The sequence below is a fragment of the Hippichthys cyanospilos genome, chromosome 10 (assembly GCF_059441005.1).
Source record: "Hippichthys cyanospilos isolate Australia breed blue-spotted pipefish chromosome 10, RoL_Hcya_1.0, whole genome shotgun sequence".
In the NCBI taxonomy this organism is placed as follows: Eukaryota; Metazoa; Chordata; class Actinopteri; order Syngnathiformes; family Syngnathidae; genus Hippichthys; species Hippichthys cyanospilos.
Window position 1 is genome coordinate 6,517,697 of NC_142378.1, and position 21,512 is coordinate 6,539,208.

A 21,512-nucleotide genomic window follows, 5' to 3' on the forward strand; every position below is an offset into this window, starting at 1 on the left:
CGAAGGGCGAGACCGCCCGAATCCACGTCATCCCTGTTTGCCCAAATGCGATCCAGCGACCAGACCAACGGTGCCAACTAAAACGTGTTCTTGCAAATGAAGACAAAAACGAGAACACCTGCATTGTGTTCGCGAGTCACATTGAAGGAAAATACATACCCGCAGCACGTGCTTGATCAGGCAACTGGCGTTACGTGTACACCGATAACTTTTTATTGGGTGAATATATGAGAAATACTGACTGGCTTTGACATGACAATGTCCCCTGGAGTCCAGCTGGCTCAGGTTGGACCATCTCCTTGCCGCAACAAGGGCTAGTGTCGCCTCTTCATCCTCTTGTTGAACAAAAACAAACTCAAGTCGTCGGGAGCGGAGAGACTCGGGAACAAGATGGCGACGGGATGCGCGTCGCACTCTCGTCTCACCAAAACACATAAACACGAGCAGCTTGTACGAGGAAGACGATTACGTGATGTCCTTGGTGGGGCGAGCCGGCCGCTGGCGTCTTCGGTGCTCCGCGCGCACGCGTAAAAACGCGCGAGTCCACATTACTTCCTTTTGGCCGACGCGTCGGCACCACGTCTTGCTTCATAGCTCCTTGTTCTTATTTACAAACCTGATAGAGGAATACAGCCAATTCGCAACCAAGCGTTCATATGACACTGACGCCTTGCGCAAACTCTTGATGGGCATGTGGTTTGGTAGCAGCCGCCCGTTCGTCGTCGGAAGAGTTGGACAAGTTTGGCCCCGCCCCTTCAAAGGTTTGCGTACTGCGCAATGTAGTCACAACATTTCGAACAAGCCATGATTATTCTACAAATAGAAAAACAAGTACAAAATGTTCATGGGGGCGGGGCTTAAAGCCCCACTATACCCCCCATCCACGGTGGGGTGGAGAGGGTGCTTGTCGGAAGCCGGGATGGGGTGGAGTGCAGAAGCAGAAGATCTGAAGGCAAGGCCGGGTCAGGCAGGCCCAGGACTTTTGTCAATAATCTATAAGTCACTTTCACTTTGAGTCTTGTTGCGGGCCTCCGCAGCTCCGGCTTCACTCGGGGCCGCCACGGGACTGGGGACATAGTTGAACGGAGAAACTCGGGCCGCCTTGCTTGGAGATCCATGGCGGAAGCGCACGGCTCCACCCGCGTGCCCGTCTTGTCTTATGGCATTACTCCCGACATCGTGGAGGTTTCCCCCGGCGCCAAACTTCCTGAGCGGCGCCGCGTCATCCGGCACCGCCGCCGTTGGCCCCGCGGAGGGAGAGGTGCGGGAGTCAATCTTGTCGGAGAAGTCTTCTGTCTGAACCGTGGCGTCGCTCACGCTGCGCGAGGCCAGAAGAATTGTCGGCAGCTTCCCCGAAAAAGACGGCGGGGCCTCGGGCCCATCCGGCGATGGCGCCAGCGCTAACGCGTTGGCCGGCAGAGTGCTTTTCAAGATCTGAGGCACGTCTTCGTCCCTGATCCTTCTCCAAGTGAGCCTCTCGTCGGGACGGGATCTCTGACTTTTCTTGGTGGCGTCGTGCTCGCTTTTGGCTCGTCCGCTCGAATCGGAGGACGACGAGCGGAGGGAAGATCGACTGGTCACTCGGCTCAAGACGTTTATAGTCGGGGACGAAGCGTGCCGTTTAAATGTTTCTTGGTCCCGTCGTTGCTGTCCGGCTCCCCGAATTCTTCCCGGAGCGTGGCGTTGAGCTGCCCTGTCGGGGCTCTCGGAGCTGGTTCTCCCGTGCAAACGTCTTTTGGACGGGTCCCGGTCTCCGGGGCTGGCCTCGGCGGCCTGTTGCCGAAATACCGGCCGAGGTCTCTGGACCCGCTGCTCCGGTCCTACGCTTTTCCCCGGCGTCTTCCTCGGGAGCTGGGCGGCCACTTTCAGTTCCTGGCAGCGCGACGAGCACAGGAAGACCGCCGAAGCCCCCGGGACCGCCCGGCGGGGGGAAGCGTTCTGGGATCGGGACGCGTGAACTCGCGTTGCACAGTCACGTTTTGCTCCGCCCTTTGGGTCCTTGATGAAGGTCAGCTGTCTCAAGAACCCGTTGGAGTCCGAGTCGCCGGAACGGGATGATGTCATTCTGGCCAGGTCGGAGCGGTTAGCGGAGAGGACTCGTTTCCCATCGGGCCGATTTTGTCCAGCGGTGGCCCGGTTGGTGACCAAAGGTGACAGAGGTCTGGCCGGCCTCACGGAATTCTGCATGAATGGGATTCTGACTGGTGACTTCTGGGTCTTAGGGGGTGGCGTTTTTTCAACCTTGCGAACAACGGGACAACGTCCCTTCCTTTCAGGGGGGCTACTAGCCAGTGGGCCATCCTTTTTCTGCATAGGCCTGCTTATTGTCTGAGTCGGTGACGCAAGCTTCTTCTGAGAATGTTTGGAAGGCGTAGAACTTTGCGACGACGAGCCGGAGGAAGAACTCTTCGGTATCCTCGGGGGTGGAGTGGAGCTCCTTTTTGGCAAACACAGTTCCATGTCCTGAGGTCTTCCTAGTCGGTGAAGGCTCTTTGATCTGTGCTGAGCCAGCTCCGGGTTCTTCGGCGCACCTGCTTTGATTGCCACTTTTCTGGGCGGGGGTATTTGAGAAGGGGCGCTCTGTTTGACGGGGGTGTAGATGACTGTTCTGCCTCGGAAAACCACTGGCAAGTTGGGCACTGGCTTGCGCTGGGCAAAGTCCAAAGGTTTGTTAGCCTTTTTGTCCTTTGCGAATTTCTTCTCTTTGGGGGTGAAGCTGGACGTGGACATGAAGGACAACACCGACTCGCTTTCTTCAGAGGAGAGTTCTTGAGTCTTGGCCGCCTGGAGTCCGGTCACGACAGCGTCGGCACCTTCTTGAATGGCTCTCCATTCCACACTGTTCAGGTCCGAGTCTTCGTCCCACGCCGGGTCATCGCTGTCCTCGTCTACGCTCCAGACATCAGAGGCCTCGCGCATCGCCGGTCTTCGCTTGTTCTCGGCTTTCTTCTTCCTCGCGGCCATCTTCCGCCTCTGTTTGGGCATTGCGGAAGTTATGCACTTCTGAAGGAGGTCGTCCTCTGAGTCCACGCTGACAGAACTGGGAGAGCTCTGCTCGTCAAATTGGCCGCGGACGGTCAGGAGCTTGGCTTGCTGCGTCGCATTCACGTTGTGTCTGTTTTTGTACCAAATCTGCTGCGTTCTGGCTCTGTGATCCTCAAACTCCGCCTCACTCAGAGAACTCAGAGAGGAGCTGAGCGAGTAACAGGCCGGGGAGTCATTCTTCATCAGGTTCTGCTTTATCCTCTGAAAGCCTCTGGGCTTCGCCTGAGAAGTTGCAGTCCTGCTGATGTTGGTCATGCTTCTGGACAGGGAATTCCTGCCGGCTTCCCTCACGTGGTTACTGATGGCAACTTTGGCTTCTTCCGCATAGAGCCGTTCGGTCGATTGCGACGTTGGCGCCGCGGTTCTCTTTTGACCCGCGCTGCCGTCCGCCCGGTGTTTTATGACGGGGAGTGGCAGCTTCCCGGCGGCACCCTGGCATTTCATCTTTTTTTGCTGACCGGGAGAATGCTCGCGATTCCTCTGGCTGGCGACTCTGTCGGCCACTTCCTTGCTCTGCATCAGAACCTTCTGAGTGGGAATGACATGTCTGCTTGTGCGGCCTGCGGGAATCACGGGCGGGTAATTGCTCTTGTTTGGTTTGTGGAAGTGGGAGAAGACCCTCAAGTCCTCGATTCTCTTGGCTTCCTCGCGAAGCGCTCCTCGCTTGGAAAGGGGCCGAGCAGGCGAGTCCTTCACCGGGTGCTGAAGAGTTTCGTCGCTCAGCGAAGTCGTACTGGAGAAGTCGAAAGGAGCCCCGTCAGCCGAATCTGCGACGGATACGTCGTCAAACCTGACGTCCTTCTGCGGGATGACTATTCTCCTGCCGGGATACAGTTGCGTCTTTCCATTCGGGAGCATCATGTAAACCGGCAGATGCAGAGCCTTTTGGGAATCGAGAAAATGAGGAGAAACGCTGCTCATCAAGGACGGCCTGACCTTCCTGAACTTCGACGGCATCGCCGAATTGATGCATTCTTTCAGGATCTCGATGTCGTCATCGGAGTTGCCTTCGCTGTATCTCTCGGCGCGGTCCGGACCCCGCTCGTCGTCGCCTCTGGCGGGGGCCGGGCGCTTGTCGCTTTGCTGGAGCAGTGGCGTCAGTTTCAGCTCCACGTCCTTCTCCACGTAGTGCTCATGAAGCGGCAAAGCGCTCAGGCTGGACGCACAAGAGAAATTCTCTGTGGGCTTCTCCACGGTGAAGTAGATCATGGTGTCCAAATCGGGAGGAAGGTTAAACCTGTCTTTGGAGTCGCTGACTTCCATGAACTTCCGCAGGCCGCTTTCCCACTGAGCCCCCGACCCCGCCGTCTGCGCGTCCCCCCCGTCGGGCTCCGCGCAACACGGAGTCCTGCTTCGACTGGGAGGCACGGTTTGGCCCGGGCTGTCGGGAAGATCGCTGGGGCTGATGGTACCGTCGATCATCTCGCTGCAGGGGTCGCTTTGGACGGAGCTGGCAAAGGACGGGGAATCAAAACTGCCCAGAGAACTGACCGAGCTACAACGACTCATGACCAGGGGCGTCTCGTGGACGCAGTTCTCGGAGGAACTGGATGACGACCTGTCGTCGAGCGCCGTCGGCGAGTCTCCCCGAAGGAAGACCTTTTCCCTTTTGGCCGGGCGCGGAATCGCCACCGGATCGGTCTCTTTGCTCGGGAAAGTTTTAGAGTCGGTCACTAGCAACTGGCTGTCACTCAGGTCGTCCAAGGTCTCGTCCTCCTCAGCCCTCCGGCCGTCTTCCCCGTCCTCCAGCTCGATAATTTCCAGCGAGGAGTCGCTCTCCGGCTCGCGGTCGCTCCGCCCGTCCAGTGCTCCCTCCCCAGAAGACAGTGAGGACAAGGAGCTGCACCGAGAAAAGCAGATGGGCGTGTTCTCCACAGAGTATTTTTGGACCGTCTCCGTTGCGCCCATGGTTGGACTTCTGCCGGATGCCGCAGGAGAAAACTTTGTGACGCCGCCTCCGGTCAAGGCGTCGGGCACCCAGGCTTGCCTCCTCGCGGCTTCGGCGGCCCGGACGTCGATTGTCGCCTTTGCCGCGCCGAACGTCGCAACGCTCTGAATGAGCGGAACCTGCTGATACGAGGGAGAAAGTTTTACGGAGGCCATGCTGACGTCAGAAGAGACTTTGGTGGACACGCTGGCAGGCGTTTGGGCCGGTGGCTCCCGGTTCTTTTCCGCAGCCGAGTCGAGGAGTTCCAAAGCCGTTTTGTCTTTGTCGTCCGTGCGATCCCGCTCCGGAACATCTTGCAGGGTAGACGGAGACGCCAGAGCGGCTCGCACTTTGTGGCGCTCCTCTTGGTGAGCCACCTTCAGATCTAGCCGGTTGGGTCGTTTTTGGAGGACGCGAGCTTTCGGGGCGGGCCGGACTTGGTCTTTGCTGCCGCAGTAGCCGTCGCTAGTGCTGCCGCTGTTCAAACTGTCGGTGGATACGCTGGTATGGGTGCTTTTCAGGCGCAGTAACGCATGCGCCCTGCCGAGGCGTTCTCGATGGGCTAAGCTGCTTGTATCCGAGAGACGGCAGGGGGAGCGCGACTCGGCGCGGCTCTCGTTTAGCCCGTTCAGGCTGTGAGGCCAGTCCGCCAGGTGGTCTTCAGAGCTGAGGCTGAAGCTATCCTCAGAAGAGGTGTGCATGGTGATGTCCTCCACTAATCGGTCGATCTTAGCGACCGTGCTGGTGATCTTCTTCGCCAGCTTCTCGGCAGCAGCCGACACGGCGTCTTCTCGTGCCACTTGTCTTCGCTCCACCTGAGACGGGTCCGCGTCTCGCTCTGGCTCGCTGTCCCGCTTGGGGTTGTGTAGCAAATTAGAGTTGCTGAGATACGCGGACAGCATGGAGAAACTTCCGGCGTCCGGACCGCAGGAGCCGTTTGGGGCCTCTTCGTCATCAAAACAGCCCGAATCGGAGGCGTAATCCTTGGCCAGGCTTTCAATGTGGCGCAGTTGCTTGTTGACGCTCAAGTGCTTGGGACTCCGCTTGTCCAGGGTGTCAAACGTCTCGGCCAGGTGTTTGGCATCCAGCTCCGCTTCCAGCGCCCTCTGCTTTCTCATGTAAAGCGAAGGCACGCACGAGCCCGGCGACAGCACCGAAGCGTCCTTGTACTTGGGGGGTCGGTTGGTCAGCAGGTTCCTCAAAGCCGCGGCGCTGCCCATGGCGATCATCTTGTGCTTGGAGTGGATAAGGTTGCGTAGCGTGCTCACCGCACCCAAATCCCAAAGCAGCTCCTGGTCCTTTGGGCTTCGGGCCGAGAGGTTCCAGAGCGTTCCGCAGGCGTTGCTGACGATGGTCAAGCTGTGCGAGCGCAGATGTTGCAGCAGGGTCTGGAGGCAGTTGTGCCCTCGTAGTACTTGCCTGAGGATGCACAAGCGTCGGCGCATTGGCATCAGCGGATCGCGTCTGCGCGCATTCCTCCTTCATCACTGAAAAGTACGAGGCCACGCACCTGTAGTCTTCTCGCGAGGCCACCAGGCTGGAGACGTTTCTCAAGATCCCTCCGCCGCTCTCGATGATGGCGAGCGAGTTAGTCTGACAGCGGTACGTCAGCGTGCTGACCAGGAAGCCCAGCGCGCCCTCCACCGCGCACACCGCCTCCTTGTTGTCCAGGCTGTGAGCCGACAGATTCCACAGAGCGCTCAGCAGGCTCTTCAAAGTGGACTCCTGGTAAACAGGAGAGCGAGAGAAAGAGATGTTCTAAAGACGGTTCTGGCGTGACGTCGGTCGTGGGCCAGGACGGATGCTCCTCACCTTGGTGGCCTGCAGGGCGCACGTCATCAGGGCGGACACGCAGCCGATGTCCCTCAAGACTCGCTTGCCGCTGATGTCGGCCCGCCAGGACAGGTTCCTCAAAATGCTGGAGACCACCTGGTGGAGCTCCTCGCTGTCTGAGCCTAACTGGGCCACCAGAGCTTGCAGGCAACTCTTCCTGGAGCACAGAGTGGCCTGCGGGGGGCAACAAAGAGCACCCGTCAGAAACAGGGAAACAACAACCGCCGCGCGTCGGCCTCCTTGGGCGACCCAACCTCGGTTGCTACTATGTATATGTTGGCGAGCATGCCGCTGGAGGTCCGGTGTTAACTTTAGCTCGGGACGCACTTGTTGTCCCCCCTCCCCTTACCTTGTTGACCACATCTCCGAAGGTGAGGTTGGTCAAGGCCATGCCAGCGTAACGTCTCAGCGCCATATTGATGGGATCGTTCTGCATGCCGTACATTTGCTGGTCCAAGTGGATCAGATCCGCAACCACCTGGAGACCACCTGGAGGGCACCGCAAGGCCCTCAGAAGCTGATGCGGAGCATTCGGCTTTGTCGCACCCACCTAGTTCGTTCATTGCGCGACGGAACTCTTCTTCAAAGGAAAGCTTCATGATGGCGCACGTGGCCTGACAGATCTGAGGGTCCACAGGTTCGGGAATATCTGAGGACAATGAGGAAAACTCAAGGGGCTTGGCTAGCGCACTTTGCTAAATAAAAACACGCTCAAGAAAAAACTAAAATGTCACCCTAGAAAAGCGGCTGATTTTGGACCTACTGCCAAGCGACCACTCAAGACTACGGTATGTTCTTATTCTGACTGTCAACATCTGTCGCCGGCACCAGCCGGCAAACAGACATCGAGACATTTCGCAGCGATCGATTGACTGTGAACGGACATTCCCCCGGGCGTGCCCGACCACCTCTTCGGGCAGCCGTTGCAGTCGACCCGTCAAGGAGGACCGCCTGGGGAAATTGGGGATAGCCGGACCGGTCGGGGCTTCAATTTCTGGCGGCCCTCGGGCTCAACGGCGACCCCCGGCCTTCTTTATGAGGAAACCAGATGAGGTATAACGTCGCTCACCAGCGGTTCCAGTTGGACCGGGACGCGTCTCAGTGCGGTTCTCCAGCCAGTCCCAGCCGCTGTCGCAGTAAGTGCGGACCTGTTCCAGCATGTGCAGTACTCGCATCTCCCGGCGGGCCTGGCCCTCGTCCTGCTGGGAGTAGATGATGTTGTGGAGGGCGGCGCCGGCCCGGGACTTGGCCTCGCGGCTGCAGCGCGGCTCCCCCGGCCGGCCGCCTTCCTCGTGGAGGATCTGGACCAGCAACGGAACGCAGCCGGACTTTCTCATGGTGATGCAGCTGTCCTGGGAGCTGGACAGGGCCAGCAGCGTCCGGGACATCTCCTCCTTGTCTCTGTTGGCCAGCATGGACAGCAGCCAGAAGACCATCTCCACCTAGGGGCGACAGCTGGCACTTGCAAACCGGTGCGAGCGCTTCCCGTCTCCGCGCCGGAGCTAGCGCGAAGCCCGTTGCCTACCTTGCCGCCTGTGTCTGCCGCTCCGTCTGCGCCCGCCGCCGCGTTGTTCTCCGCTTCTCCGGCAGGAGGCCTCTCTGCGCCCAGCAGCTGCGTGCGTGATAGAAGACAGTGATAGAAGATGGTGAGGTTCCCGCTTCCTTGGCGTATCCCTGTGCGTACCGCTGTGTGTGCGAGTGCAAAACGTGTAGGTGGACAACGTGGCCAAGGTTAGAGGTCAGCCAGCGCCACTTGCCAAGAAGCCCACTCGTTAGTATTTTATGAGGAGCGAGGACGGGGCTAGCCATGTGCGCGACCAGGCACAACTCAACATCACGGGAAGCGTGAGTGGGGACAAAGTAGTCCAAACACATAGGTGCCATCAAATGCAGAAAGCGTCTTCCAAGATCTGTGAGAGAGTGTGTGTGTGCGCGCGCGTCGTGTCGAGCGAGCCAGTCATCTGCCTGCAAAGAAAAATGAAGCCAAACAAGTGCAACCAGAATAGAAAACCGAAACGTGCCAGTGACGCGTGGAGCAGCAGCACACTCTCAACTCCAACCTCAAGCTAAAGCCGCCTTCTAGTCATTTTTACCACAGGGATACCACCTATCAAGAGTTCCAATGAGTCTCACCCAGGCCATGGCAGATGATCGCCACGGAGCGGAAGGACCGGAAGCCTCCAGGCAGGACACGCCGTCCGGGGTCCCTCCGAGGCACAGCAGAAGCTCCGGTGCCGCTTTGCGCATCACAAGGGAGGACCTGGACCACCTCAAGGAGGACTTCCTGAAGGCCTTCAAAGACTCCAAGACCACCCAGGGTCTCAGTCTGCTGAGGGACGACCTGAACCAGTTCAAGAACGATATGACCGGTGTCTTCAGGATTACGAACGAGGAGGCAGGACCTTCACAAGAAGTCCGCCAGGATGCCAAGAGGACGCCATCGCTAGGTCTTCTTCAACACGTGGTGCGCACAAGAAGTTGCGGGGTCTCTGATGAAAATGCGAAAGGAAGTCCCACGGCTCTGAGGAGGCGTTTTTTGCACGCCGGTGAGTGCGGCGCTTCGGTCTTCGGCTCCAAATGGCAGTACGCGTGTAGAGGTATTTGCTTGAAAACCACAGCGAAGGGGTCGCGTGACCGCTATCAAGAAATGTGCTAAATGTTTGCTTATGACGGCGGTGAAAACGATCATGGAAGGCGTTTCCCGCTTTCCTAAAAGATGTGTCTCGCTTGATTTGTCCAGCCTAAGTGCTGCATGTGCAACGTCGGAGTGAAAAGGTCTGTTGGCCGTTGCGCTAACTGCGGCTTTGTGCTAACTGTCAAGAGTCCGCCGGGGACAGTCAAGACCAGCAAAGCCACCAGCGACAAGAAGAAGAAGAAGAAGAAGAAGCAGACGGTTCATTGCGTTTGACGAATGTCGAGGAGGACGGCGTCAGGTGAGCGCCGCAACAGGAAGTGTTCCAAAACGCGATGTGTACAACTGCCGCAAAGTCGACGTTTGACAGGGATGCGGTGGGCGGAGCAAACGACGCGGCCCGGTCCGGTCCGGCGGCCCACCACCTGACGTTGGACCCCGACACGGCCAACGGCGAGCTTCGGCTGAGCGAAGGCAACAGGAAGTCGAGTCGCGCGTGGGCATCGCTGCGAGGCGGCTGGCACCCCAGACGCTTCCTGTCCTGCCCTCAGGTTGGCGTCCTGTCGTGAGGGCGGCGCCTCGTCTCCAGCTTCCTTTTCGCTGACTTCTGGTTCATCTCCCGGGTGCAGGTTCTGTGCCGCGAAGGTCTGGCGGGGGCGGCGTACTGGGAGGTCCTGTGGGGTGGGGGGGCCGACGTGGGAGTGGCTTACGGCGACATGGCGCGCCACGGGGACATCGCCGACTGCCTCTTAGGACTGAACCGGCGCTCATGGAGTCTGGAATGTTCGGAGAGCGCCTACGCGGCAAGCCATGACAACCGCACGGTGGCGCGATGCACGCCGCGACCCTTCAGCCACAGGGTGGGCGTGCACCTGGACTGGGCCGCCGGCTCCTTGTCCTTCTACTGCGTCTCTCGTGACGCCATGACGCTCATGCACACCTTCAGGGCCACATTCACCGAGCCCCTCTACCCGGCCTTCTGGCTCTGGGCTTACAACGCCTCCATCACGCTCTGCAGCCCGACGCTCGGATGGGAAACCAGACTCAAGGCGAGCGGCTCCCCCTAAAAGGATTGCCGCACATCCCCGCCACCGACCTCCTCCCCGGTCCCTCCGCCGGGCCTTCCGCTCCAGATGCCTTCTTGTGAGAATGTAAGGGGGACACCTGAGATACTGGAGGGACATGATCTGAGTGACCGCGGACCGTCGCCGTGCTCGAAGACCGCGTTGAGACCAGAACTCAGGAGACAGAGGATTTTGGGGGCCCGGGCCGGACTGAGACCATAACGTATTCAAATGAGGGATTTGAGATCCCCGGGATGAAACCCTGGAGCCACAAAAGACAGTGTACCTGCAACTCGGTCAAACCTCACCTTTCGACTTCTTTTGTTGCAAACAAGTATATCCCCGAGTGCGCGGTACATAGAAAGGAAAATATGAAGAGAAGCCACTTAAGAGATTGAAACATTTTGTCACCTAAGGGTGCGTGTGGGGGTCTCGTGATTTAAAAAACAAAACAAAAAAGCATCTTGACCCTCCGTCGCAGTGTCCATTCATAGATTACCATTCAAAGTCTGGCTTCTATGCGCCGCTCCCATCCGGTGGAGACGCCAAGAGCGAGACCTTCCAAAAGTGCTCCGGAGGCCGCCGCCCGCCCCGCTCCCACGGGAAAGCCGTACGTCTCGGCTGAGCCCCCAAAGCGCAAAGCCCGCCTGAGACCTTGCCCAAGCTCCCCGCTCCGCGGTGTGATTTGCCACACCTTCACTGGTGCATAATACAGACATTCGAGCTTGTGCGGGCGTGAGACCTACCTGCAGCTGGCTCTCTTGACTCCCTTGGCTCTCCCGCAGTTCTTTCTCCAGCTGCTCCAGACGAGCAACACGCACCTGCAACGCACATACGCTCGTCCGGCTGAGCTAGTGGCCGGCGCGCGGCGTTGTGCGCGCCCTTGGCCTCGGAGCTACAGTACCTGCGTGCGGCGCACCATTTCCTCGCCGCTCCCAAAGCGCTCTTCCATGACCGAGCGCACCTGCTGAACTTCGAACTCCAGTTGCTGGCGGATCAAGTCCATCTGCAGGGAAAACTGCGCCCGAGCGACGCCGTGCGCCGCTTTAGATTGCGGGCGAAGAATCTGAAGGAAGGCGCGGGCTGACGAGTGGGATCTTTTCTTATCCAACCGGTGTCGGCAGCGTTTTCGGGGACCACCCGTTCTTGAAAACTTGAAAAGCGCAGGGGTCTTCGAGGTTGAATTGGGAGGACCGGTCGCCTCGACGTTTAGTACGTCCCCGGCCGCAATGTGCCCGATTCCAGAATACAATCCCGGAAAGTTGCGCGGAAGCCGGACAAGGATCTGGATGATTTGGATCGTCGGGGACAGCGGCCCCCGGGAACCAGATTGATGTCCCCCCCGTTTCAGGGCAACGAAAAGAATAAAATGCACGCTAAGGTTGCGCAACAGGGCCGAGCGAGCTTAACAAACCGCCACACGGCCCCCGCTTTTGAAGTCACTGACCTGGAAGCGAACAAACGTTTGGTCTTTCCCCTCCCCCCATACAAGAACGCGAAAGCGAGCGAGATTGGCGATTTTCTTCGGTCGGTTTCCGATAATCATAGAGCGCATTCCTTCGCCCCGTCGTTTCCCCTCCCTATCCCCGGTCTTTTTGCTCCGTCCGACTCCGGCCGTCTCGCGTTCCTGTTGGTTATCGCTCCCGCGCGCCTCCCGGACCTTTCAGCCTTGATGAACTCAATAGCGTCCGTTGCCTTGCGCTTGTGCGGGGGTAACGAGGATAAAAGCTACGTGCCGTATCCTATCCCGTCCTAGGAGAGCGCGGGCGCTACGTGGCTGGAGCTTTTGCTCGAGAAGAACGACTTGGCCTGTTACCTGTCTTTCCTTGAAACCATGCCGCTGAAATGTGAGCGTGCCTTTACCGTTTCAATGTGAGGCAGGTGCGTGAGTTTCTGCGACAGCGCCTCCAGCTGGCTGAAGTACCAACAGCGCTCACGCTCTTCACGGTCAATTTCTCCCAAAAGTTGGTTCCTGCGGTGGGACGAGAGCGCCGTTAGCAGCCTGTCCTGTCGTATGCAAGGCCACGGTAAAAGTCGCCAGTCATTTTTTCTTTTATTGACGCCGGACAAGCCGTAAAGGCGGCCCGAGCCAAGTCGGCTTTTGCCATCGACTTCCCGATGTCGGGAGGATGCGCTCCCCCCAAAGCGCAAAACTGTTTTGACTCCAACAAGCCAGTGTCACCTCTCCTTGTAGAGCTCGTCCATGTGATGGTCGCTAAGGCGTCCGTCCGCCACGCTGAAGACGGCCGTTTTGGGCGGGGCGCCGTCCAGGAAGTGATGCGGCGACATGATGCCGGAGGGGGGGCGGGAGGGCGGCGGCTCGGCCGGAGCTCCCTGATCGTCCGCCAGCAGACGCAACTGATGACCTCGGTGACCTTGATGCTTCAGCTCATAGTAGTTGGTCAGGTCCATGTGCAGCTCTGAAATATGTCGGTCGGTTATCGTTATAGTGCTAGCTCGCCATTTCGCGGATGCGCTAGATGGAATGTCGAGGTTTCAAGTGATCTGCGAGTTCTGCTGGACGACGTTCTGCGGAGTCACCGGCGACAAGAGGCAGGGAAGGTCCTCGATTGATCTGCACCTCAGTTAAGCTAAGATTCCATATCGCGCGTAGGACGTGACCCACCCGCCGCTGCCGTTGTGTGCATTGCTCGTGCGGCTCCTTTGAGGATTTACTCGCTCCCCCCGAACGCTGGCTGTATAGCAGTTTGAATGCCTTTAAAATGTGTGGAAAAAGTCCATTCTTCGGGCTCCCCGATTTGCGGGCGTTCCGCCGCGATGTTCGGGCCGGTGACGAGTCTCGCCCTGCGCCAAACGCCTCTCGGGGCAAAAGGAACCCAGGCGACAACGCCAAGCTCACTTACTCCCGTCGTGCACGTTTACGCGGCGAACTTGCCCGCGAGTCCGCTTCCGGGTCAGCCGATGGCTCTCCCGGACTCTCAAGGGTCGATGCGCGACTCCCGGATTCGTTGGCCGAGCGCGGACAGGTCCGCGTGTTCAGTAAAGTGCGAGCGGCCGCCGACCGGAAGCCAAGCGAGGATACTCGCGCGACGGCTTTGGGCGGACATTCGACGGGAGGCCGCACCTTTGAGTTGGTGGAGCACATCGCCGCGTCCCGACGACGCCAAGGTCCCCGCCTCCTGCTCCAGTTTACACTGCAGCTGCTTCAGCACTTCCTGGGGCAAAAGCGCAACAACGCGGTTAAGCGGCGGCTGACGTCCGGGCCGTCCGTCGCACCCACCCTCATGCCGAAGGTCTCCGTCTCCAGCTTGCAGAGGTGGTTGGAGTTGTCCTCCAGCTCCCTCCTCAGGTGGGAGTTCTCTTGGCGCAGCGCTGCCACCTGGTGGGCCAGCTGGTCGTAGGACGCCACTGCGTTGGTCATGGTCCCTGGAGGGCTGCGTCCCCTGCAGGCGGCAAAATGAGAAAACGGCCGCCCGTATGCTTCTTCGGGGCGACCGCCGCGCTTCTAACCTGGTCGCTCGCTGCGCTAGCGCGCTCCGCTCATCCGACGCTTGGGTCCAGGTGTGTCAGGAGCTCCTTTGGGGAGGAACTTGCACATGAGGGCCTGCCACTTGTTCACTTGCCTCTCAGATGATCTCACTGAATCATGCAAAAGTCAGAAACCATCAGCAACTATTTTCCTAATCAAGTCATAGTTTACAATCCTACTTTAGTTGTCCAACTCCAGCCTCTCTGCGGCCCCCCCACCCCCACCCCCGCATCACATTTGCATCTGCCTTAACTTTGGAAAGCTCACTTTCCTGTTCACGAATAAGGCATGAAAAAAACGTTTTGCCATCCAAATCAATGCAATCGTCAACGAATATTTCCTGGCGGGACTTCAAATGAATGTTGACTTTTGTTTGGCTTGGCTCGCGCGGCTCGCGGACGAGCGAAAGTGACAATGAAACACGGCAGCGGACGGAAATGTCAATATTTGCGCGCGGGCGGGAGGGGGCTACTCAAACATCATACGTTGGGCAATCGGAACGGCGAGCTGTAAAAGGAATCGGGGTTGCCGCGCTCGTCCTTTTCATTCGTTTGCGTCCGGAGGCGAACAATGGAGCCGCTCCGGTTTCAACGGTAACCGCATCCGGGTTACTGAAGGGATGCGGGGCACGCCGTTAGCTCTCCTCGGCCACGTCGCGGCGCGGTGCGGCCGGCCTGAGTGGGCTCTGTCCGGAAACAGAGGCGTCATCTGCGATCACCTCTTCCTCCCGAAGATGTCGGGTTACCACGGCGACCGCATCCCGCAGGCGAGGAGGCAGCGAGGCAACGAACACGCGCACGCGCAGGTCATCGGCGCAACTTAGCTTAGCGTTCATTAGCCTAACCTAACCCCTGGCCCCAAACGTAACCCGCACGCGTTCCCTAGCCCAGCCTATTTTAACAAGTGAAGAAAGGGGTCGCTGGCGGCCCGGAGAAATCACGTGATCTGCTCGCGCCGCCTGCCACCGTGCTAATTAGAAATTGCCCAGCAAAGCGCCAAAGGCACAAAACCGACGCGCGCTCTCGACGGGGACTTTTCAGTCGATTATTGGTGCTGGACGATTGAGGCGAATAACGGGCTGGGTTGCAAATCCCCCCGGAGAGCAAACAAAAACCGTCATCGTCATCTTCATCGTGTCCCCGAGGAAGATGCAAAATGGAGGTTCAACTCCAATTTGGAACAAATGGTGCTCGCGTGCTTTTGTCGGCGCCCATCCTCTCTTTGTCCGTCCTCCATTTTCTTTCTACCGTGCACCTGTCCTCATGCCCCCCCCCCCCCCCCCGCCGCCAAATACGCAGACGTGCATCAACGTGCAATCAAACGGACACGGGATGCAAAGCCGAGCGAGCGCGTCTGACCTTGACGACAAGCACGAGGGAAGAAGCCGCCCGAGGCCAAGCCCAAGCCCGAGCCCAAACCCGAGACGAAGCGGGCCGAGCGACGACCACAACGACGAAGACGACGACGATGCTCGAGCGCCGGGCGGGGCGGGGCGGAGCCGTGACGACCACGACGAAGATGATGATGATGATGACGATGACGATGGCTGCCCGGATGCAAAGTGAAATATTTGGTGCATCAGCAAGCAGAGAGACACACAAGAAAATATTTCGTCCCCCCCGCCCCCCTCCCCTCTTCTTTTCATTGGTTTCACCGTGCCGAAAAGAACCGAAGATTCCCGAACGAAACGAGAGGCGTGTGGTGGTGGCGTCACAGCACACTCCTCCCGCGCTCGGTCTCGTCCGGGGTCCGCTCGGCTGCCCCGCCTGCCCCCGATACCCCATCGCTGTGCCGATGGAAGACGAGCGCCTCCCAAGTGAGTCGAAGCAAAAAAATAAACATGGAGAGAATGCAATTGCACTTCTGGCCACCAGATAGCATCGTGTTGGTGTACAAATTAATCGCACGTTTATTTCAGTTAGCTCAAAGACACTCAGGCGTATGTTGAGGCAGCGGACTGTACGTTTGCGGTGGGGGGGGGGGGGGGGGGGGGGTGCATTTTGCCAAGCGTATCGGATGTCGCCCGCCTTGGTCGCTCGAGCACAAGGAGATCCTCGGCCGGCGTGCTCAAGCTTGATGACGGGCACGACGAATGACCGGGCAGAGACGTTTGGTCTTGACGCCTGACTGCGTTCCATCGAAAGCGGAGTTGATCGGAGGGCTCCAACCGTCCGCTGGATTTACTGCGTTCTTCACGCAATTCCATTCTACCGGCAAGCAAATCAATCCCGGTGCCTTGGCTTCCTTCACCGAGTGCCGCTTTTGGCCAAGTGTCCAATGGATGAAACTGAGAGTTGGCCGTTGCCCGTTCAAAAGAAAAGAAGCGTCAGCCTCAAGAAACTCAAGGGAAAAAAATCCCAATGTGATATTCTGACTAGTGTTAAGCATAATAGCAATAGTTTCAATTGAAGCAAAGGTCCAGGGTTTTGGGAGCAAAGCAAAAATAGCAAATCAACGAGTGGAGTCCAAGAGAAGTCGACTTTTTGCCAGAAGTTGTTTTTTTTTCTGGTGGAGGGGTCAAAAGTGGCGTTTATCGTCTTTTGGCTAAATAGTAGCGACCTCTGATGGCAGCGATGCTCATCCAACAGGGAAGCGTGAGCGCGCGCGTGTGCGTTTTCGCGTACAGCAGTCGTCGGGTCCCTCCGGGCTCCTCCCCTTCTCGGACAGCGCGGCTCGGCGTCCTATACGCGCAAGCGCGCCACTTCATGAGGAACGGATCTGACGTCATCGCAGCGCGAGCTGGCGCCGCTCGCTCGCTCACTCAGGTGACAAGGAGGCGGCCGCACGCGGCCGCCGCGACGGCGAACGCCGACGCGAGCGCCGCCGACCGCCCGTCCGAGCCGGACTCCGGCGGCTCCTGGTTGTGGTGCGTCTGCGGAGGGGGTGGGGCTTCCGCCGCTGTCGCTGCTGCTTCTTGACACTTGACGCTGCGGGCACAAGGCGACGCGCGCGAACAAAAGCACAAACGTGTTAAACATCAAAAAACACAAACGCGCCAAACAAAAAAAGACGACACGGACTGACACGTGAGCTTCACATGCGCGAAGACAAAATTGCAGCGAGAGCGCGTCCATTCGGCCTTGAAATGTTCACGTTAAGGTGCAAAAAGTTTGGGAATGTTCCGTGGCAACCGCTCCGCCTTGTTGGCACCTTTCACGGCAACGCGCTCGCGTTGGCCTTGGCCAGCAGAGAGCGCACTTTAGATTTCCATTTAGTCAACTGAGAGGAATTGTAATTAGTGATGCTTCCCATAACCGTTGAAAACCCAAATATATTGTGCAACCATGGTTATATATGCTGTTTTTCACTAACTTGTTTTTGGTCAGGACGATTTGACCGCTTTACTATCTTGTTTCCATAACAAAGAAGAACATTGTCGTGGGAAGTTGACAGGTATTATTGTACAAGATGTTTTTGAGCAAGATGTTTTTCAGAGCCTGAAGGACACACTTAAGTGTCAATATCAAATCGGGAAACAGGTGTTGCGGCGCCAGGGCGGACGGGTAGGCCACCTGCCCTTCCTCGCGCACGCAACTAAAAAGTACAAAAGAGAGATGCAGAGTACAAACAAGTAGAGTCTGCTGCGGGTTGCGTACGAACGCCCAGCCGGTTGACAAGCGGAGCTCTACTTGGGTGTTGGCTCTCCACCTTCTCGGCATAGGTAAGAGGCTCATATGATGATTTCACGCAATGTCAACTGTATTTGAGAACTTGCATTTGGTCAAAATAAATATGCCAGTTATTTGGGCTAAATAGCATTTGGGAACGTTGGTCTTTTGTTGAGTGTTGTCTTTGTCTCCTGAGCGCCGACCGGCACCGATCCTTTCAACAAAACATCAAGGAAAAAAAACAAAACGGCGCTCGTGTATGCGTCGCAGTCTGAACCGGTACCGGAGCGCGCCGAAGAAAATTCGCCAACGGGGGACTGAAAACATCAGAAATGCACTCGCTTTTTGCGGACGCTGGCTCGCGATTAGCAAGGTGGACACACGTCTGTTGTTTGAGTAGCACTAGCAGGGTCGGGTCCGGATCCCAGTTGCGGCGACTAAGCCGGACTCGCGCTAGCACCGGTGCAACGGCGTCCTAACACACGACGACAAAGACGGACCTTGAAGGGGAAGCGGCACCGGCGGCCACCTACGCCAAAGCCACGTGGGTTAGCAAAGCCACGCCAGTTAGCCCACGCCCGCAAACTCACAATTGTTTCCGCAGAAAGTCCCGGTCGGCCTGGCAGCCGAGAGTCTGAGCCTGCGCGGCGGCGGCGCGGTTGTCGGCGGCCGCCCTCAGGCTGGAGCAGGCGGCCGCGAGATGGCCGCTCTGAGTCAGGTTGTGCTGAAGCTCCTCCGCCAGGTCTGCGCACAAAGCGCAACGTCGGCGCCCGCCCCTCGGCCCCCGGCGGCTCCCTTACCTTCTTGGCGCTGCAGCCGATCGGTCAGGTTGAGCTTGGTCTGCTGCAGGAGCTCCACCTCTTCCTGCAGCGCGCTCACGTTGGCTACGAGGATCACCTGTGCACACGCACACAACAAAGTGTTGACTCAACCCAAGTCAACAAAGTCCGGTTGCGGCCTTTGCGGTCGCGGGCCTCGCCCGTTCCGTTTGCGGCCGCTTTCGCCGTTTGGCTTCCTCTCTACGCTTTTGGCTTCTGTCCCCGATGGGTCGAGCGGGAGCGGATGGCGTCCCGGATGGAAAAGTTTCCATTCTTAGATAGTGCTGCGAGTCGGTTACCACGACGACGGGATTCTTATCGGGCGACGAGCAAAAGATGAAGAAGTCGGCCGACCCCGCTGCCGCTAAGCTAGCGTTAACGCCGCGGCGGCCTGCCAAGACAAACATTCCTGGTGCATTGTGGGAGGTGGAGCCGCGACAGGGCCGCTACTGGATTAGGAAGGAAAGGGAGTCGCGGCAGGATGGGAGGGAGGGAGAGGGCGGGGGGACCCCGAGGGGGGGGGGGGGGGGGGGGGGTGAGTCACAGTGCGTGAGTGTGTGCCACAAACATTCACTCACTTATTCCGAGCAACATGGTGAAGGCTGGAAAAGTTGTGTCGCTCGCTCTTCACTTTACTCGCTCTGCCTGGGGGGGGCTTGGCAGAGGGGGTAACTACCGAATTCATGGCAAGCCAAAGGCTACGTTCACACCGCAGCCCCGAGGTGGGGATCGCGCCCCTGTCCGAGCGAGTCCGTCCGGGAAGAAATGCGGGCCGGAGGACGGGCGTCATCGGCGGGCGGGCGGACCTCGCAAGGCCGCCCGGGCTCAACTTGGGACTTCGGCCGCCGCTCAAGCGCCGTCATCCACTTGTCGGATGGCAAATGCCGCAAGTCGGGGCGCGTCCGCTAGACGGCTCGATTTCATCCCGCAACATCAAAACAATCGAGTCCAAAATAACCCGGTCAAAAAATGGACAGTTGCTTACCAAGCCCCCCTAGGAAAGAGACAACATTCTGTGCGCCCCGTCCGACGCACACACACACTTGCTGTGATGACTGTAAATAGAAATGTAAATTATCATTTACTAAAAGAAAAAAACTACAGTATAAATAAACCTTAACCATAGTGAATTTTTAAGCCTGGACGATAACATTTAAGCCTGTTCCTTCATGCGCCCCCCCAGGGAGGCCCGCCCAACTATTTGGGAAGGACCGCTCTAATACAATGGTGAATTTGTTCCAACTTTGCCCAAAATAGTTCAAAATGAGTAATCAACAAACAAAAAACAGGCTCAAAAATCCTGGACCGGTCCATTTCTGACCCAAAATAAGCTCCAACTACTTTGGGGTGAACGTCAGAGGCGGTTCTCGCATGGAGATTTCAAACCAGCATCTGAGCTCCCGGTGAGCTGAAAAAAACCAAAACAAAACTGGAAACCTTCGTACATTTGACGTTTTTGAAAAAGGAAACAGTAGCAAGCCTTACTAGTCAAAGTTCCTGCGAGTGCCCGGCCTGCTGGAAGGCATCTTTGCACCGAGCGCTTCCCACCTTCTTATTACATGATGTTACTTTTAGCAGTGGACGTCTAATGAGACCTGTTGAGCCCGGGAGGGGGCTCCTCCCTTCTGAAGGTTTCTTATTTTTCCCGGGGGGATGGGCTTTTGACTTTTCCGTTCCCCTTCCTGGAGCATTGCTCGAGGGACGCTGTTGTGATGTTTCTATTTCACCCGCCATGCAAGCCCTTTGAGGCTGCACTGATTCATGGAGAAGCATTTTTATTTGGCGGGCATCAGACGGCACATCTCCGCTAGCCTCTTGCGTGTGGGGAAGGAGGTGAAAGGAGAAAACGCGCTAACTGCAAGCTAACAGACAAACGCCGCAAAGAGTTATTTCTTTGGAGGGGTGGGCCCTTCTTCCAAATTGTCCGTTACATTCAAACAAAGGGGGCTGGACGGTAAAAGGCGTTTTCAAAACAAACACGGTCATTTTTTTTAGAGGCTTACATTTTAGGGGTGCTGAGGTTCAGTTTCAGAGATCCCCTCAGAATAAGCAAGGAAGGGCTTGAGAATCGGCACTTTGGGGCGTTTTCCTACATTGAAGTGCGCAACATTTTCCATGTTGTCAAATTGTGTGTGTGTGTGTGTGTGTGTGAATGGGCTCCGTTGTGGACAGAGCGCAACCGCAATAAGAAAGGACGTCCACACCTGTCAAACGTGTCCCTCGCTGTCTCATCCGGAGACAAAACGAGAAGGATGTTTGCGCATGCACGGAAAGCGCGGAAAGAGCGAACTTTGGCACGCTGCGCGACTTTGGGGAGGTCCGGCGGGCGTTTGTTTTTTGTGTTTTAGCCTTGTCGTCTTTTGCCGCGCATCGTCGACTTATGCGGGGAGTCGGACGTTTTTTGTTCTCTCTCTCTCCTACCTGTCTTGCGCGGCAGGCGTCCAGGGTCCGGTTGGCGTCGGCCAGGCTCGCGGCCAGCAGCGCCAGCTCGGCCTCGGCCGACTCGAGCCTTTGGGAGCCGAGCTGCAGCCGGCGCTCCAGCTCGGCCCTGTCCCGCTCCCACAGCTCCTCGGCTCCCAGGATCTTCTCGTGGCTCTCCCGCAGGTCCTGGCGGCAACGGGCCGCGCCCTTGAGGTCCGGGGACGTGGACCACACCACGATGACCACCAGCGAGACGAGGGACCACAGCGCCAGAACCAGCAGCGCCACTTTGGTGCCGAGGCCCATCTTGGCGGACTTGGCCGCGGCCGCGGCCGTCATGATGCGCTTTCGGAAAGTGACGGGAGCCGCGCCTGCCTTGCCTCGCCTTCCCCTGGCTTGCCCTGCCTTCCCCTCCCTCCCTTCCCCTCCCCGCCCCTTCCCTCCCGCTAGCCACACCCTGGCCTCCTCCGTGCACCTTGTCTCCTCCTTCGGCTCTCGCGCAGCGGACCCGTTTGCCTCTTCATCTGTTGCGCAAGCTCCTCTCAAAGCATGTTTTATTTTTATCTTTGCCATACACTTTAGTGCTCCGTTTTGCTCTGCTGCCACTTTGTCTTGTAATTCCACCGCTGACCAGTAGGCGGCGATGCGGTATTTTCTCTGAAAGAGGTCAAATC

At 57.9% G+C, this 21,512-nt stretch overlaps 3 protein-coding genes across 3 annotated transcripts; 1 reads left to right on the forward strand and 2 right to left on the reverse strand.

Annotated features, from left to right (window-relative positions):
• Positions 1–190: 190 nt before the first annotated feature.
• apc2 (APC regulator of WNT signaling pathway 2) lies at positions 191–15,618 on the reverse strand. The gene is made up of 15 exons (XM_088426649.1): positions 15,350–15,618; positions 13,973–14,101; positions 13,743–13,905; positions 13,587–13,677; positions 12,684–12,921; positions 12,365–12,473; positions 11,406–11,519; positions 11,248–11,322; positions 8,331–8,417; positions 7,875–8,247; positions 7,356–7,454; positions 7,155–7,294; positions 6,785–6,979; positions 6,483–6,697; positions 191–6,391 (listed from the first exon to the last, which is right to left on the reverse strand). Exons 3-15 carry the CDS (start codon positions 13,881–13,883, stop codon positions 994–996), a joined length of 7,275 nt encoding a protein of 2,424 aa, XP_088282775.1. The 5' UTR covers positions 13,884–13,905; positions 13,973–14,101; positions 15,350–15,618; the 3' UTR covers positions 191–993.
• Positions 6,965–12,789, forward strand: LOC148416823 (uncharacterized). The gene is made up of 4 exons (XM_088426656.1): positions 6,965–9,351; positions 9,627–9,738; positions 9,808–9,988; positions 10,067–12,789. Exons 1-4 carry the CDS (start codon positions 8,928–8,930, stop codon positions 10,502–10,504), a joined length of 1,155 nt encoding a protein of 384 aa, XP_088282782.1. The 5' UTR covers positions 6,965–8,927; the 3' UTR covers positions 10,505–12,789.
• Positions 15,619–15,866: 248 nt separating the features above from the next.
• Positions 15,867–21,234, reverse strand: LOC148416824 (uncharacterized). The gene is made up of 5 exons (XM_088426660.1): positions 20,839–21,234; positions 18,400–18,496; positions 18,190–18,343; positions 16,753–16,918; positions 15,867–16,672 (listed from the first exon to the last, which is right to left on the reverse strand). Exons 1-4 carry the CDS (start codon positions 21,175–21,177, stop codon positions 16,753–16,755), a joined length of 756 nt encoding a protein of 251 aa, XP_088282786.1. The 5' UTR covers positions 21,178–21,234; the 3' UTR covers positions 15,867–16,672.
• Between the last annotated feature and the right edge of the window lie 278 nt (positions 21,235–21,512).